The sequence below is a fragment of the Cheilinus undulatus genome, linkage group 14 (assembly GCF_018320785.1).
Source record: "Cheilinus undulatus linkage group 14, ASM1832078v1, whole genome shotgun sequence".
In the NCBI taxonomy this organism is placed as follows: Eukaryota; Metazoa; Chordata; class Actinopteri; order Labriformes; family Labridae; genus Cheilinus; species Cheilinus undulatus.
This window is the reverse complement of record NC_054878.1, coordinates 18584029-18601764: the sequence shown is the minus strand read 5'-3', so window position 1 is coordinate 18601764 and position 17736 is coordinate 18584029. Positions and strand designations below refer to the sequence as shown.

General features: G+C 39.7%; 1 protein-coding gene across 2 annotated transcripts in view; it reads left to right on the top strand.

Moving 5' to 3' along the window:
- pak5 (p21 protein (Cdc42/Rac)-activated kinase 5) overlaps positions 1–16157 on the top strand; it is a 78710-nt gene extending 62553 nt beyond the window's left edge. For both annotated transcript variants that reach the window (XM_041806024.1, XM_041806023.1), the window contains 8 exons: positions 1354–1563; positions 2384–2525; positions 2618–2772; positions 3911–4044; positions 11631–11757; positions 12252–12377; positions 12503–12637; positions 13622–16157. In XM_041806024.1, coding sequence (XP_041661958.1) covers positions 1354–1563; positions 2384–2525; positions 2618–2772; positions 3911–4044; positions 11631–11757; positions 12252–12377; positions 12503–12637; positions 13622–13777 — 1185 coding nt within the window. In that variant the 3' untranslated portion in view covers positions 13778–16157. The remainder of the gene's footprint in view (positions 1–1353; positions 1564–2383; positions 2526–2617; positions 2773–3910; positions 4045–11630; positions 11758–12251; positions 12378–12502; positions 12638–13621) is intronic.
- Positions 16158–17736: the final 1579 nt, after the last annotated feature.

Genomic DNA, 17736 nt, shown 5'->3' with positions numbered 1-17736 from the left:
TAATGTGTAGCCCCTTTTTATTGATTTATCCAAGGTGTTTGAACCTCTAGATCACAGTTTACTGATAAATGAGCTTCATCACATTAGCACATCAGACCAAACCAGCATCATGGTTTGCCAACTATCTGATTAGCAATGTGTTCAGATGCCTGAATCCATTTGAATTTGCTTATTTCTGCAGTCAAATGGGCAAGCAAAAGTTTCTCTTTAATGACCATTTGATTTTCAAAGTTGTCCCACCAGTTTAAACCAGGTCTTGTCCAAAACTGGTGAAGTTGGCAGGGTTAGTGTCTTTGGAGTGTTTTTTTTTTTTTTTTTTTTAATGATTTTTATTTTTGGGCCTTTTCATGCCTTTATTTGATAGAGGAAGGACAGTGGATAGATTCAGAAACAGGGAAGAGGGTGGGGAGAGACATGCGGCAAAGGGCCATAGGCCGGATTCGAACCCCGGCCCCCCGTACATGGGTAGCGCCTTAAACCACTCAACCATCTGTGCTCCCCTGTCTTTGGAGTGTTTTAAGAGGCAGTGACTTCAATAGTCCATTCAGGCAGCTCTGTTCATCCACATAGTGGAGAGTATGGTTTTTTTTCTGTATGTGTAGGCATGACGAAAGTCTAGAGGGCAACATTATCACGGGTCCAAGTTTGGTTTCCACCACTGAAATTTTAGGGAAAGTTATAATGTCGCACACCACTGAAATTAAACAGAAGAGAACCAACATTTTTTTTTTTAACTTAAGTAGATTTATACACTAGTAATTTCACTTCTACTACAGTAAATTTTAACCGAAGTTTTGACTGGAAATGTTTGAAAATAGTAAAAATATGTTGTCTACAAAAAACTAAGTTACTTCTTTCCAAAGATTTTCATGTGTATGCGCCTGCATCTGTGTGTGAAGGACTGTTATGAGTCAGACCATTTCTGCTGAGTCATACAACTGAGCTTTTAATAGATCTCTCTGAGTCTAGCGCTGCTCTCAGGCTCTCTGTTTGTGTGGCAGTATTCACTGCTTTAAAGGAGACTCAGGTCTTTTTAGGGCCCTGAGGAGGAGGTGTGTCCCAGATCTGGATGCTCCCTGTGCTCCTGGTTGATGAATGGAGTAGCTGTGGAGCATTGTGGGGAGTAATGATAATGTATGGTTCCTGTCTCGTGGACTAAATGTCCTCTGTTAGGTCTGACAGAGGCTAATGTACCTGCAGACATACCTGGAACTGGGGCTAGCATTTTCCTACTGTCAGTCTGTGTGTGGTCATGCATTTTAATTAATGTGGCCAACACCGGACAAACACAATACCAAGCAAGTAGTGATCCATCACTAAAATTAAGTTTTCACTATGCTCTCTCTCTTCCAGGGTGACTATGAGCGTCCGTTACGTGATGGCAGCCCTCAGGTTACAGGCGGTGATACCTACCCCAGAGGGCCTCTTAAGCAGCCTCCAAGCCACCCAAAGCCACCTGGTTACCCTCCAGCACACCTGCCCTACCCTCCTGTATTTCACCATTATAAACCCTCACCATATCACCACCCACCCTCCCAGCCCAGCCCACCGTACACCCCTCAGGTACAGTATGATTATGGATCAATAAACAAAAAACTTCTTATTGATAAGTACAACCGATATACACAGAATTTAATTCATTAAATGCACTTGAATAAATTCTCTGCATGTTAAACCTGTAACAACAACTTCATGTAGTAGAATTGTGTATTTGCAACAACGAAGAGGATAACAGCCCTGAGGAGTTTGAGATAATTGTTGTAACAGGCCAACCCCCTTTCCAGCTTGACAAGCCATGTTATACAACCTTCAGGGACAAAGATGCTTCAGCATACCAAGACATTCTGGACAATGCTATGCTTCCAACTGTTGGGCAACAGTTTGGGAAAGACCCTTTTCTGCAACATGACTGTGCCCCAGTGCACAAAGCAAGGACTATAAAGACATGGTGTGATGGTGTGAAAGAACCTGACTGGCCCACAGAGCGCTGACCTCAACCCCATGGAGCACCTTTTCTCATCCAACGTCAGTGTCTGGCCTCATAAATGAGAAAAGTGGAGACTGCTTTAGCTGCAAAAAGTGGGCCAAGTCCATGTTAAAGTGCATCTACTTGAATACAATGTCATTACTGTCCCTGCTGGTGTACTGGTCAGGTGGCTGATTACCTTTGTCCATATAGTTCAGTTTGCTGGCCAGATATTGTCAGCAGGGCTGACATCAGCTGCTGTTAAATCAGTGAATCCCTACTTAACATGAGCTGATAAAGCAGGTGTTTTATGTTGCATTCTAGAAGATTTTTCATTTGGAATCACTGTAGTTCATGTTAAAAAGCTCAACTCTATTTCCTGAAAAACTGTATTGTTTGTGCATGTTTCAAACACAGGGGGCCTATTCCCAGCCTTCATCACCCTACATCCCTCCTGGGGCTTACCCGCCTCCTTCCTGGGGGTCAAGCTCTGACACTCAACCCTCCAGAGTCTCCCATGAGCAGTTCAGAGCCGCACTTCAACTGGTTGTCAACCCAGGTAAAAGAAATGATCTCAAAAGGTTTCACTGACATGCAAAGGTTAAATGTTTTGGAGCCTTTTTATGGACCTGTATTTGTGTTGGCATACAGGTGACCCTCGGGAGTATCTGGACAGCTTTATTAAAATCGGTGAGGGCTCCACAGGTATCGTGTGCATTGCCAGCGAGAAACACAGTGGCAAGCAGGTGGCTGTGAAGAAGATGGACCTTAGGAAACAGCAGAGGAGAGAGCTGCTCTTTAATGAGGTGTGTAGACTAACAGATACTGCAGTAAACTTAATTTAACATGCTTACACCAGCAGCTGACCAATGTCTATGGTTATTTTTAGTTTACACAAATTTTGTCTTGTTCAAATTTTTTATTTTTTTGCATTAGAGAGCTTTTTTGATTTTTTTAGAGGCTGATTGTTGGATGTCATTCTGTCCCTGTAGGTCACTTTGACCCAAACAAACCCCCCCGAAAAAAGAGAAGAGCTGCCCACACCCAAAATGTTACATCAGTCAGAGCTCACATTATTCATCAATTGTTGATATCTTAGGAAAGGCAGCTGGGGCAATTAAGCAGTTTTAAACATTAGTCATTTTGTGCCCACAACATACAAATAAATCTTTCTGTTCAACAGGCATGCAGAAATGTGGTTATTAATGAAAAAAAGCTAATTAAATCTGCCTCTGTTCCACTGACATATATCCATATACACTGCAATCACATCAGCAACACATTTCCATCTATAATTGTATTCAAACAGAAAACCCAAGGCAATGCATTTATTCAGAGGATCTTCTATTCATGGAGTATTAAATACTGAAAAATGAGCTCTATGTCATTTTCCTCTGCTGCTGAAATAAATCATATTTGACTAACTTCATGATTTCTTGCCAAGCAGACAATGAATTAAGTAAAAATATAAATTAAGTAAAGGTCGACCCTGGGATTACTCTTATCTGGCATTATTGTACTGTTCTATTTTGGGCTCTGTGTTTGTCATTATGTATACATGTTTGTGTGTCTACAGAAGAGAGGAAAAGAGAGAGATAAGTAAAGCATTGATGTGTGTCAGTACAGTGAACACAGATGTGAAGCAGTGGGTGTTCTCTTGGGGACTAATTTGCTTTGTGTAATCCTATTAAGTCCTGAGTTTAACCCTTTTACAGTTAATCCCCTTGAATATTTTTATATTAGTTAAATTGATAAAGTAATTAAATTAATTGAATATGTATATATTTAGAATATTTCTCAACAGAATGTATGAGAAAAATGCTAAAGTTCTGGTAGCTCTGTGTTCTTTAATAGTCAAATAAAACACCTCATATCCATAGAAGCTGAAGAAGTAAATACAGATGCAGTCACTTCCTCTCTTGTTTGTTTGTTTGTGTTTTTTAGGTGGTGATCATGAGGGACTACCATCATGAGAATGTGGTTGACATGTACAACAGCTACCTGGTGGGAGATGAGCTGTGGGTGGTCATGGAGTTTCTTGAGGGCGGGGCTCTCACAGACATCGTGACTCACACCAGGTAACCTCTCCTAACTATAGAAACAGAATGTTGCATACTAAAGAGTATCAAAAATCTTAAATCAAAGGTCTTGTGTGGTAAAAGAAAAAGTCAGAATCACTTAATAGCTGAATAAAGACCACTAAGACTTACTTTTAAAGTATTATCTGAATGAGGGTATACCCAAGACTCCTACAAGCATACAATCTAAATTATCACAATGAGTTTAAGTTTTTAGAGCAGCAAAGAAAAAGCAAAAAAAGATCCACTGTGGAAGCAAAGTTTGGTGGCAGCATAAGTCATTATTCTCTGTATGTGTAATATTTGTTAAAACCCTTCCAGGTTTGTATACAGCAAACAGGTGGTATTATGCCTCCATTGTCATATATTTTCTGTTGTTGTATACAACCAGAAGTGACACAGGTTATTAAATATTGAATAAATTAACCATTAATGTTATCCTCTTGCATTTTTTCCTCTTAAAGCTTGCCCTTGTGCCATTCAAGTAATGCTATTAATGTCTTTGTAGCCCTTACAGAGATTTAATTATAGCAAGCCTGGAACTTGGATGATGTTTCAGGGGCTTGAAGGATGTGTTACTCCAAAATCTGGTCCATGCTGATGTGTCTTAGAAACCAAAGCGTAAAGATGACAAGTTTTGATAAAGTTACAGCCAGGATTTAACTTTGACCTTTTCATACATGCACCCTTGAACATTCAGGACAAGCTGACACTGAAATGGTCCAGATTTAGTGTCTTAGGAGGCAGGACATGATGTTAAAACACCAATGAAAAAATAGCTGATAAAGCAACAGCATCCAAAGCTTTATTGACATTTTTAGTCTTTACAGCAATGGTTCATGCAGTTTGACACATTTACAGTATCAATGAATGAGTGGTGAAGAACATGCTGTACTTACAGAGAAGAGTTGGAGGCAGCTTCACTACATGCATGACAATCCCACTGGTCAGATATCAACATCACCCTTTATCACTTCTAGCAGTGAATTTCTGTAAATTTTACCTGCTTCATTTACACATCAGCAGCAGGTTTGTCAGGGGAGTGGCAGGAAAAATTGCAGTTATGGGGAAAATTGTCCTTTTTTCATCATTTGCATATGTTTTAAAATCAGTTGTCGAGAATTTCTTTGGTCTAAGTGTGCATAAAATGCAGCGACTGATAAAGTTTCCATGTCGCAGTGTTCCCATGTCCTTCATTTTTGATAGACAAAGGAAAAATCACAGAATACTGGGCAATAGAGGTAACATGACATGTGGTGGTGTGACAGGAACTAGCAAGCAAAGGTATAAGTGTATGTGCTTATTAGATTTCCATTGCGCATCAGAAACTTCACAAAGACATATAGTACATCTTGAAGATGAGCAGCAGAAATGAGCAGATGGGCTGTAATCCACTCCACTATTTGATATTTTGAGGATTATTGTTCTCCAACTTTTCCTTAATTGCTTCTCTGTTGTCGTGTCGTGTTTCTGGGCTGCTGCCTCATTGTTTTAAGCTTACTCTGTGCTTGGTGTTTAATTACAGTCATTTGTGTGGAGTGTCAGCATTAGCGCTGCACAGTGTCGGATGCTAATAACACGCTTTGGTGAGGCTGAGCACCGCTGCTACCGTGAAGTATTTTGAACAGTCACCCACACAGATGTTGGTCTGTTTGTGAGTTCAGTGTGTGTCTGTGTAAGAGTTTCAGTATGCATTTGTGCTTTTAGAAGTACGGATGGAAATGTCACTTAAGAGGATATTGTGCACAAATGTTCTCTCTTTAAAAGTAAATCTTTTCTCTTTTTAACAAATCTGGTTTTGTTGGATTTAACACGGAGGCAAGAAAAAACATGTTTGATCATTTTAAGTAGGTATGTCCAAACTTTTTTCACCGAGGGCCACATACAGAATGATAGATGGATGGTGTGGCTCATCTTTGGAGTAGTAAAGTTCAGTCTGAAAGACTCTTGTCATACATTTAACCATTTTATTTCGAAATGGATATATAGTTTTATTTGGTGGAGAAGGCTCTTCTTAAGATCTCAAATGTTCCCTGGGTTAGTAAAACAGCATGCTTTGATTGTCCAGGGAGCACATAGCTAGAAACCCCCATATATATTTATGATAGCGCTCATGGCGTACAGTAAAATTATTTCAGAAGCAATTAATCCATACTAGCATGAATCTGAATATGACGGTGCAACAAGCTTTATGCTATAAAGGAGGAGGCTGGGGTGGAGGAGGTTGAGCTTTGCCAGCAACGGCAGCAGCAGCAGCAACAGCAGCAGCGCGCATCAAAATTAATGCAGCAGGGATTAGTGAGAAGTAAAACATATTTAAATACAACGTTGTGTTGAGAGAAAGAGTAGTGATTGGCTGGAGCTGGGAGGCAATAATTAGGATCAGTTGGCCGTCAGCTGATCATGGCTGGGCGTATGACTGCAAGGTCCTGCATGAACAAATGCTAGGCTTCAGTTAGTAAAACCAATCCAATGAAGGTTGAGATATGCTCCGAAAGTGAACATGCTTCAAAGACTTGCTAATGATTTATGAGGCAAATGGCCAATCATAGGTAGTGACCTTTGGGTGGCCAATCAGATTTCAGGCAGCCCATGACCACTGGATTTGCCTCTGGTCAGGATGAGAGTAACACTCCATGGAGTAGAGGGGAGAAAAGCTGACAGCTCATCTCCACGTTCAGACACAAGACAAAATCAGGCTGCAGGAAGTTGCCAAACTTAATGGGAGTTTGTGTGTATGAAGATGAATAGCACAAAATGCTTTGCAGATCAGACCTGGAGACAGAGCAGATAGCAAAGGAACATTATTTGTACTGTGATTTGCTGCCATACTGCATCAGAGCATTACAAAGCAAGATTTTGTATCTATTTTTGAATAAGCTAACTACTTACATTATTGTCTCAATTTAGACTGGGAAAAAAACAGTGTGGAATTCTTCTTGTCAAAATGTTTGTTTGCAGATTTATCACAGCAGTGTTGGTGAGTGTCCAAACTATAAAAGGGCAGTGCAATCAACTACAAGCATCTTGTTCTAATGCAGGCCATTATTCATTTTTTTTATAAGAATTTGCTGCGAGCCAATCAGAAATGGACCACCAGAAGCATTTGGGCCCATGGACATGGTTTCGACACCCCTAATTTAGAGAGTAAAGTTTCAGCTGGGTTGTATCTGCCTTGGAATATAAAAAAAAATACCTTTAGGACATCACGGAAGAAGAGGGGGACAAAATATACCCATCCACTCCTTTGCACTATCCCCTTCAGCCACAACTTCATACAGTCTGTGAGGGATGTATTTATTTAACCATTATTTCACAACCATCCACGGCAGACTCACCAAAAGCCACCTGATTTTTAAATAATGGTATATGCTCCTTTAGAAGACTCATCTGTTATCCCCTTTGTTTTAAGGAAAACATGCTCTCTTCATGATGTCCGGTAAAAACTACACTACCCACAGTCCTGGGGCTTCACAGTGATGTATCTGATTGGTGGTTTGCTGTTACCTGTTGGCTTTTCCAACTGAAAGTAATGGTTGTTGCATAAGTGGGCGGTCATATTGAGCTTCTTGACGGCAAAAGCTGACACCAAAAACACCACCTACCACCAGAGCAGCCAGTAGAGAGCGTCAGTTGCAGTAGCCCAGTTTCACCCTGTAGAGGGGAGTCTCCATACATTGTTCTAACAGTATGTAGAATATAAATGTTTTCTACTCCAATGTTGACATTTTGACCCAAACTGATAAACAATACTAATAGATACACATGTACATAGGTTTTCAGGTGAAATAACTTGTCTTTGGGTTCGACTTCTCTACAAAATAAGGAGCTGGATACCTATATAATATCATTTTTGTTGTAAAGTAGGCACAAAAATTGCCAAGTCTGTTTTATCGTAGGCTTCATATATAGCCAGGTGATGGTTTGATAGATATGCCAGTTTTTTTCTCTGTAATTCAGCCGTATTTGTTCAGGTGTAACCTATGTGCTATTTCTGCTGAGCCTTTTGTTGTGGAAATAACGGCTGCCTGCTTCACAGGCCTCATCAGGTCACTGGGTTGTTGGCAGCATCCACACATACACACAGGAACATGAACACACATACAAGTGCGTCTGTAGTGCCAGAGTGGGCGTCTGTATACCTTAACTATTTCTATCACGTTCAATTTTCAATTATACTTCAGAGTTTGTTAATGAGCTACACTTCACAGGGATTTCATCCAATGTAAGTGCAAAAGCATATGTAATTGTGTGTGTGTTTGTATGTGTGAAGGTGCGTGTGTGATTTTGCTCCCCTTGGCAACCTTTTCAGGCTCATTAAAATTGTTTTTCACTTTGTGTTTGAAACAATTTTCTATTTCAGTGATCCTGTTTTCTTTTTAATAGTGGGTGTGTGATCATCTCTGTGTGTGTTTATGAGACAAAGTGATGGAGGGGTGTGTTGTGGGGGGGTTGAATTAATATTTTTTGTATACATCTTTATCTTGTTCACTTTGAGTTAGTCATTTTGTTTTTGTCATTAGAAGAAAGCTCATTTATTTCTCTTGATTGTAAATGCAAACATGTGTGACAATGAAATCTGCTGCAGTCTGTATCTACAGTGCTTAACAAATTTATTAGACCACCTGTCATATTTGTCTCAGAGGCCATCCAGCATCATGAAGGGCTTTAATGCAGACTCTTTCGTTTTCAGTAAGCTCTCCACGTTTTACCATTTTGAACAGGAGTGAGGGATTTCAAACTGAATTCACCCAGATTTGAGCCGGCTCACTGGGCTTCTATGAGAAGTCAGAAATTATTCAAGCATAACATTCAACCACTAAAACTCATTTTTCTGGTCAGGAATGCAAGTAAATAACTATAATTTGACGTATTAATCAAGAAATATTAATGTGCTTTACTGTTTTTTCAGTTTTTTGTAAATCAGTAAATTTGAAAATTCATGGATAACAATAATAATTATATTTTAGCATTAAAAATATCATTTGGGTTAAAGAGCTACTACATGTTGGTGTATTAACCATTGCAGAAACATAAAAAATTTAATTTAGGGCAGCTGTGGCATAAACCTTACTTTGGTTAGGGTTAGGGTGGTCTAATAAATTTGTTAAGCACTGTATATATAGGTGTGTGCATGCCAAGGGGTTGTTTCTCATAATCAAGATTGTTAAGTGACACTTGGATCCTTTAAACTGAGCAATAAGAGGAGGAGAGGTGTATGCTAGAGTGTTAAAGTATGGCGGTGTGCACTTTCAATGTGCAGTAACATGTACAATGTGTAAATGACTCTCTGTGTCTCCATCCCCACACGATCTTTATGCAATAAGCACACACATAAACACACAGCTAAGCCCTTGCCAGCTGGGTCTGGATGTTAAATGTTCACTGGAGCTGTGAGTTTAAGTTCAGTCAGTCGCACTGCATCGCCCCAACTCTCCATCTGGGACCCTCCTTTACAGCACAGCTACAGACGCTGCAGGCTACAGCAGGAAATATCTACTCAATCTTGGCTCAGTTTCACTGTAATCGCTGTAATTCTACAAAATTAAAAAATAGACTAAGAGCTGTGGAGATTTAAAAAAAATAAAAAGGACATTTGTTTAAAATCAGACTTTTTTTTCTTAGTAATAAATAAAGCTTTCTGTGCAGTTGAAATCTTTCTTATTCAAAGCACATTAATCTCTATACTAAAAAGTTAAAAAAAAATTGTAGTTCACTTTACTTACTACTAATATTTCTCCATTTAAAAACTTGCTGTCCTCTCTTACAGCTCTCTCACTTACATTTAGATTTTCTATACTGCATTGAAGAGAGACAAAATCCAAAAAGGCAAAATAAACAATAAATCTATGAACTTAACAGAATACAGGAAGTTGATACAAATTTAAAATTTATAAATTAAAGGCTAAAAAAATTGGGGAAGTAGAAAATTAGGTTTGAAAACAATGTAGCAACAAAAATAAGTATTATTCTGTAAATACAACCAAGTGCACTTCAAGAAATTGTGTCATAAAAGCATCTGAAATACACCCTAACTTTATCGTGGTTCATCATCCATGCTGCAGTCATAAAAAGACAACATACAATATTCCCTGGTACTCTGTATTTATCTTCCATTTGCCACATTTTGAAATACCACTATTATGCATTTAAAACTGTATTTGATTCATTTTTGATTTTTTTTTTTTTTTGTCTAAGGGTAGTCGACTTCCTGTCTAGGTAAAGACCTGCTTTTATTTTGAAAGAAAATTTCGGAACTTGGGGTAGATCGAAGATACTGACATGTACATAACCATGGAAAAAGGAACTTATCATTGGCCGGGAAATGAAATGATAGTACATGCTTGATAACACAGGGTGCAAATGACTTTGACTTCTCCACTGAGCTGTAAAGTCTGTAAAGTAAAATTAGACATTAAGGCGCTGTTATGGACTTATTTGGCATCAGGGCTGCTGCAGGGAGACTCAGCTGAGGCTTTGCCAAAGTGTGCTGAGAAGGGCAATATAGCATGCGACTAATGCAATTCTAAGAAAAGGAATGCACTAATTCTTAATGCTGACAGTTGTAAATCAAATATAAACATTGTTTTTTTTATTAATCATGTCAGAAATATCTTAAAAGATAAAAAGCAGGAGTCTCTTGTAGTACCAGCACAGTAATGCAAAGAGGAATCATAGTGCACGGCCCATCCTGTCTTATTTTTTATCATTTAAAAGTTTTACAGACACAGAATGAATCAATTGTTAAACCTGTTCAGACTACTATTAGGAACTCTGAACATCTAATAGGAGGACAGCATCTCTTAAGGCCATCCCAGACTACATAAAATCAGCCAGATTTTAGCCAGGCCTGAATATGAGCATCAGGGATGACAAACGCTCTGATAGTGTGACATAATCAACAACATGTCCAAGACGCCCCACAGCCACATTTCAACAAGACTTGCATTTCAGAATTCTTCTTTACTTTGTAGCATTATTTACCAGAATAAGTCTCTAATTTTTCACCCTCCACGGATTGTACGGATGTGTACATACAGAGAAGCAGTATGTATTGGGTATGCTAAGAGGGTTTATTTTCTTCACGTTATCACATTCATACCTCAAGTTCTATCTGAAGGTTATCTAGTCCATATTGTCCTTGTCTTGATGCATCATGACGAATCCATAAATGTTACCCATAATCCATAGGACACTAGCCTCTGCAAAGGTGGCATACTGACATAACCACTAGGCTACGTGTACCCAGAGTCACTGAAAATCTAAGTTTTTCAGTAGCCTGAGTATGAAATTCTTCTTTGATATGAAATTCTGAAAACATTAATAGACCTTCCTCAACTCTTCCAAAAAAATAAAACAAGAGAGACAAAAGAAAGTCTCTAAGTCCCTTTATTTCAGCCATAAAATCAACTCTCTTACAGTAGCTTAATGCACAGACATTCAAATAAAGACTGCATAAAGTTTTAAAAGAAGATGTTTTGACCAGATAAATGTTTTTAATGTTGAGATTGCATCTTCATGCTCCTCCCCTACCATCATAATTGCTGACACATATTCATGTGTATTATGTGTGTTTCACTTCACAGGATGAATGAGGAACAGATCGCTACAGTGTGTCTGTCAGTGCTGAGGGCTCTGTCCTACCTGCACACGCAGGGCGTCATCCACCGCGACATCAAGAGCGACTCCATCCTGCTGACCAGTGATGGCAAGGTGAGTGCACATAATAAATGTGTTTGTGAATGTGCATTCAGATACAAGTTCTTTAATCATGAGGAAGGTCACTCATAGGATTTTATTAAACCCTGAATCATACTGCTCGTATTGACAATACTTCCATGTTTGTTGCTGTCGTTGAAGTTTTCAGTCTAATACACACACCCACTGACCCTCTTCTTGGGTGCCACTCCTGCCACCCATCACCATCCAGTGCCTGTAACTCATCATCATCAATTACCACTCGTGCCCCAGTAATTAAATCCTGCCTAACGCCTCCTAACGAGCTGATAGGGTGTGATTAATTAAAGAATGATTAACCACTAATAGAGGAGATTAGTGTCTTCTATGAGAGCTCTTCATCACAATGGGTCAGTGCATCAAACACAGATGATCTGAACTGTTACTGACCTGACTGTAAGTCCATCTCACAACTGCATGACAGAAACTGTTACCTGAGCGCAGCATTATGTGTATGTTTGTGTTCACAGATCAAGCTTTCAGACTTCGGCTTTTGTGCCCAAGTTTCCAAAGAGGTGCCCAAGAGAAAGTCCCTTGTGGGGACGCCCTATTGGATGGCACCAGAGGTCATTTCTAGACTACCTTATGGGACCGAGGTGAGGATGACACACAAATGGATTGTTTTCTCGAGCCTCAAGGAGTTGCTAGTATACGTTTGTTAGGATTTTTGCTGACTTCAGCTTTGAAAGCAAATAAGAATGTTTATTCGGTGTGTTTCCAGGTGGATATTTGGTCTTTAGGCATCATGGTGATCGAGATGGTGGATGGAGAGCCCCCATACTTTAATGAACCCCCTCTGCAGGCCATGAGGAGGATACGAGACAACCTGCCACCGCGGCTAAAAGAGTCACACAAGGTGAGAAAGATTCATGTTGTATGGAGGGCACAGAAGGAAGAAACATCATTTTAAAGCGTAGCTCCCTTATCTGCATAGCTCCATTATCTATGTAGCTAACAGAGGTACTTAGATACATTGCTACATTGCTAATGTAGCAAAAGCTAAAACCACAAAGCAGCAGTGTAGCCGAAGCTACACATCTACGTCACATCTACGTCGTAAGCTATGTTTGCTAAAGCTCACGTTGCTAAAGCTAACTTAGCTTCATTGGCTTATTTAGTTATGTTAATTAAATAGCCAGCATGTAGCTTTCTTACATCACTTGAGTCTCACCTATGTTGAAAATTTACCAGGCCTCTCAGGAAACTTCTGAGTAATGACGAGGTGAAAAATTCATTCATTCCTTGAAGCAGCTTACCTTAAATTTTGGAATTATCTTTAAAGTTTATTTTGGGGCTTTTTTGCCTTTATTGGAGAGAAAGAACTGTGACTAGAGTTGGAAACAGGGATGAGAGAGTGGGGAATGACGTGTTGAAAGAGCCACATGCCTGTCTGCATACATAGGGCTCATCTGAACCACTAGGCCATCTGTGCCCCAAATTTTGGGAATTTTACAGGAAATTTTTGTAAGTACAGTTAGTGCTACCTTTCTCCATGCATGTGAGGTAACACAAAAACGTTCAGCTTTATTGATGCACTCCGCAAATTGCAAAGAACACATTTAAATACTGTGCTAGCATGCTAGCAGCTATTATAGCAGCTCTGTGTTCAAGTCTGGGCTGTGACTCCCTTCCCAAATGTCATTCCCCACACTGTTTCCAACTCTATCCACTGTCCTCCTCTGTGAATAAAGCATGGAAAGGCAGAAAACAGTTCATGGAAAAAAGAAAGGATAAAATATACTGTATTTAAAATTTTTTTGTTCACTGTCTTTGGTTGCTTTTAGCTGAATGGGCTGGGGCCTCACATTTCTAACCCCCCCCCCCCGCTTTATGTCCTCAGGTGTCATCAGTGCTGCGCTCCTTCCTGGACCTCATGCTGGTGAGGGAGCCGTCTCAGAGAGCCACCGCTCAGGAACTCCTCCAGCACCCCTTCCTTAAGCTGTCTGGACCTCCTTCCTGCATCGTCCCCCTCATGAGACACTATCGCCACCGCTGACCTGCTGGCCCCTGAGCTGCCCTCCTTTACACTAAAAATAAAACACTCGCATACACACAACCAGGGTGGCAGTGCCCTCACCCAGCCAAATCACCCCACCACTTGGTGGCAAGACACTAACACTCACATCTGTAACCGTGACGTAGATTAGCAAGAGGAATATCTAAAAAACATTTCAAGAACACAGAACAGAGAAAAGAAGAAAAAAAAGTCTACCATTTTAAATCTTTGGAACGAGAAATATGGACTGTGAGAAACTAACCGGACGTCCTGCTGCAGTCCTTTTTTCTCCAGCTCAGTGTAGACTTACAGCAGCCATCAGCTGGAGCTTTGAGGGTGGTGCAAGCTGCTGATGAGGTGGAGGGACCCTGGAGCCCAGCACTGTGCTCCAGACCAGAGCAGCCGATTGCAGAACAATCAGCAGAGTGGCTTTACTTTCGACCGGTACTGACTGTTGTGTGGTCTGTTGTGCTGCTCCGCTGGTCGAACGGAGACGAGCTCTCTCTCTTTCTCTTCTCACACACTAACAGTGAAAATGTATTTTAGAGAAACTTGTAAGTTTTTCTGTACAGTTTTGATAATTTGCAGTATTTTATCGTGTCGTAACCATTGTGATATGAGCAGTATTAAATAGAGTTTCTGCAGAGATCTTTCCTACTGTTTATAATCCAGTTTTTGCTTAAAGATATAAGAGATATCCCAAATAAACCCACTTAAACCTAACTGTTACTGAAAATACTAAATATATTTATTATCTTACATTTGTAGACAGAACTTCCATTAAATGTTGGAAAAAAGGGTAAAGTCAGCATTTTGTATGACGTTTTAAAGTATTTATTTATTTATTGGAATTGAAGGTTTATTTTTTTGGTAGTGTGGCCTTTGTTTTGTTTTATTTTGTTCTGTTTTTGTTGGGATTTGTTTTACATTTCTTAAAGCGCATTGGCAGACAGTTGTTCTATCATTCAAGCAATACCCCAACCCTCTTTATGAAGCCCTGTATTTATGATACTGTAATTACACCATGCATTTAAATGTAGCACAGACTGAGTGAGCAGGCCTGTTTTCTTTTATATTACAAGTCTTGTTTCTAAAGTGACGCCAGCCTGTCGCCGAGATGTCAGGCCGCTGATAAAAGGTCTCGTTTTCTACTCACATCCTCACTGTCATCATCTCACTCCTTATCCCGCCTCAGTCAGACACAGACACTCGCTATCACTGGAGCTGTGCTGCCATCCTCATCTGTGGTCGCACCGGGAGAGAACAGTGTAATCCTCCTCCCCGCATCGTTTTTAACCATCATTCACTGTGATATGTAAATATGACTGTGCGTACGTGAACGTGTGTGTGTGTTTGTTTGTACGTCGATGAGCAAAAGATGTAGAGCGTGTTTATCTCTGTACAACATCTGAAAGTGTGCGTGCGTGTTTGTGTGTGTGCAGGCTAATCCTTGACACTGTCAGGACCTGAATGAGTAACACTTATCTGTGGTGTTGGCTTGTACAGTGATATTGCATGTTTGTTATCAGTGAAGCTGGTTTCAATTAAAAAACGCCCATAAAAACATTGAAATGTGTTGCATGGATTTTTCCTTCATCACCTTCTATAATCTCTTCTTCTCTTCTTTTTCCCTTCTCTTCATTTTTCTTCCTCTCTCTGTGTCTCATATCAAGCAGATATTCTTTTAAAACAGCACACTGTCAGATTATTTCAGGGACTTCCTTTCAGCCATCTGCAGTTTATTTTTGTTAATATTATTTCCTCTTTGTTGTTTGGGTCCTCCATATTCTCTAAATTCAACAGTTCCCATTTCCAACTATTTCACCCTAACTTCACCACAGATCAGAGGAGCAGAAAGACACATCCCCAGGAGAGGCGTTGCAGTAATATACGAGGTTATTTCTCTTTCTTTCCTCTAAGCTATTTCCCTCTGAAGCACTATAATGGGATATTGATTTAGCTTGGACAGAGAATGGAGCTTCTTTCTCGGAGAAAGATACTTCTGCCAACAGCCCAGTAAATAAAAGCACCAGTATGGAGGCCAGCGAGGCCACGGGGCATCAATGAGGATCAAACTCAAGACTGTGGAGTCACTGAGTTATCATTAAGGTGAATAATATATAAATCCACAGAGTACACTCAACTACTGACAACAGGCCATTACATCAAGTTACAGTTAACCAAACAGTCATTTGATTTTATGTGTTGCTGGTCCTCAAATCATATTGGTTGCCATGTTTTTTTTAAAGGAATGTATCTTTTACAATTTCACAGCTAACCTTTAAACAGCCCAATAATAAATGCACAACTCTAACTGATATGAATGATTATATCCAGGGCCACAACTATCATTGAGGACAATGAGTTCATTTTAGTTGAATTTAACTGCCTGGGGAGCTGTTTGCCAGTGTCTGTATCATTATATTTGACTGTTTCATGCAACACGATTACACTGAATCTAAATAAAATCATGAAATAATGTATTTTCTTCTTAAAATGTATATTATAAAGTAGCTGGTAGTGGGAATAGTACTCTTCAAAGAGGAGTGGTTGTCAGAAGGATATTTACCTTCAGGAAAATGAAATAAGTCCATGAACATGTTATTTTAAATACTACATGCTTTATGTTTCATATTATATCTCTTTAACTGTATCAATTTATAATATCAGGCAGAGGTGTAAACACTACACAACTATTGTACTCAAGTAAAAGTACAATTACTGTGGTTAAAATTTACTTAAGTAGAAGTAAAAGTACTGCACTATAAATCTACTCAAGTTAAAGTTTACTTTAAGTACTGAGTAGCTATTGAGGAGTTGTACAGTAAATATGATTTTTCTTTATTGGCAAAAACAACAAGATCTCCAACCAAGTTGCAGAGTGACTTTACCTGAACAACTGCAGTGACTCTTAAAAATCTGTGGCAATGTGGGTCTCCTTTGGCAAGAACAAACCAGAGAGTCAACCTCATAGTAAGGCAATTTATACTGATGAAGAATTTGCACTATGTGTCCTTTAGGAGCATCTAAAGTTACAGGTGGAAACTAACTCAGTGGATAACTTCACTCATCATGATGCTTCTCACATCCAAACCCCAACAATTCACCAGAAACATGAGCAAAAGAACCCCAGCAGGGATCGCTGCATAACAGACAGCATCCCAACACAACTAAACGCATCTAAACACGTCGCTCAAAGGCATGATGGGAAACTCCGCCCACACATTCCCCCAGATTTGGAATTGTAGAGATTGAAGTTTACAACAGTGATCATCAACTGGAGGCCCAGGGGCCACATCAGGCCCCTCACGGCTTTCCATCTGGCCCCCCAAAAGATTATTAACTTCAGAAAATTTGAGAGGGCAAAATATGGCATACTATTGTTTTATATATATTATATATATTTTTTTGTTTTAATGTTGATGAATACGGCTCACAGCTCACAAAACTCCACAATCACAAAATATATCAATATCACAAAACCTCAGTCCAAAAAAGGATTTATAATACAGAAATGCTGACCTTCTGGAAAATTATGCTCATTTATGCACTTAGTACTTGGTTGGACCTCCTTTTGCATGAATTACTGCATCTATGCAACATGTCATGAAGCCAATCAGTCCGTGGCACTGTTGGGGTGTTTTGAAGCCCAGTTTGCTCTAATAGTAGCCTTCAGCTGATCTGAGTTCTTGAGTCTGGTGTCTCTCATCTTCCACTTGACATTTCCCCAGAGACTCTATGCCGTTTAGGTCGGACCATGTTGGCTGGCCAATCAAACACAGTAATACCATGGTCAGCAAACCAGTCTCTGGTACTTTTGGCTTCAGTATAGGCAGGTGAAAAGGAAATCAGTATCTCCATAAAGCTCCTCAGCAGATGGAAGCATGAAGCACTCTATTTTCATGTAGACAGCTGACAGCGTTGACTCTGGACTTGATAAAGCAAATAGCAGCAGATGA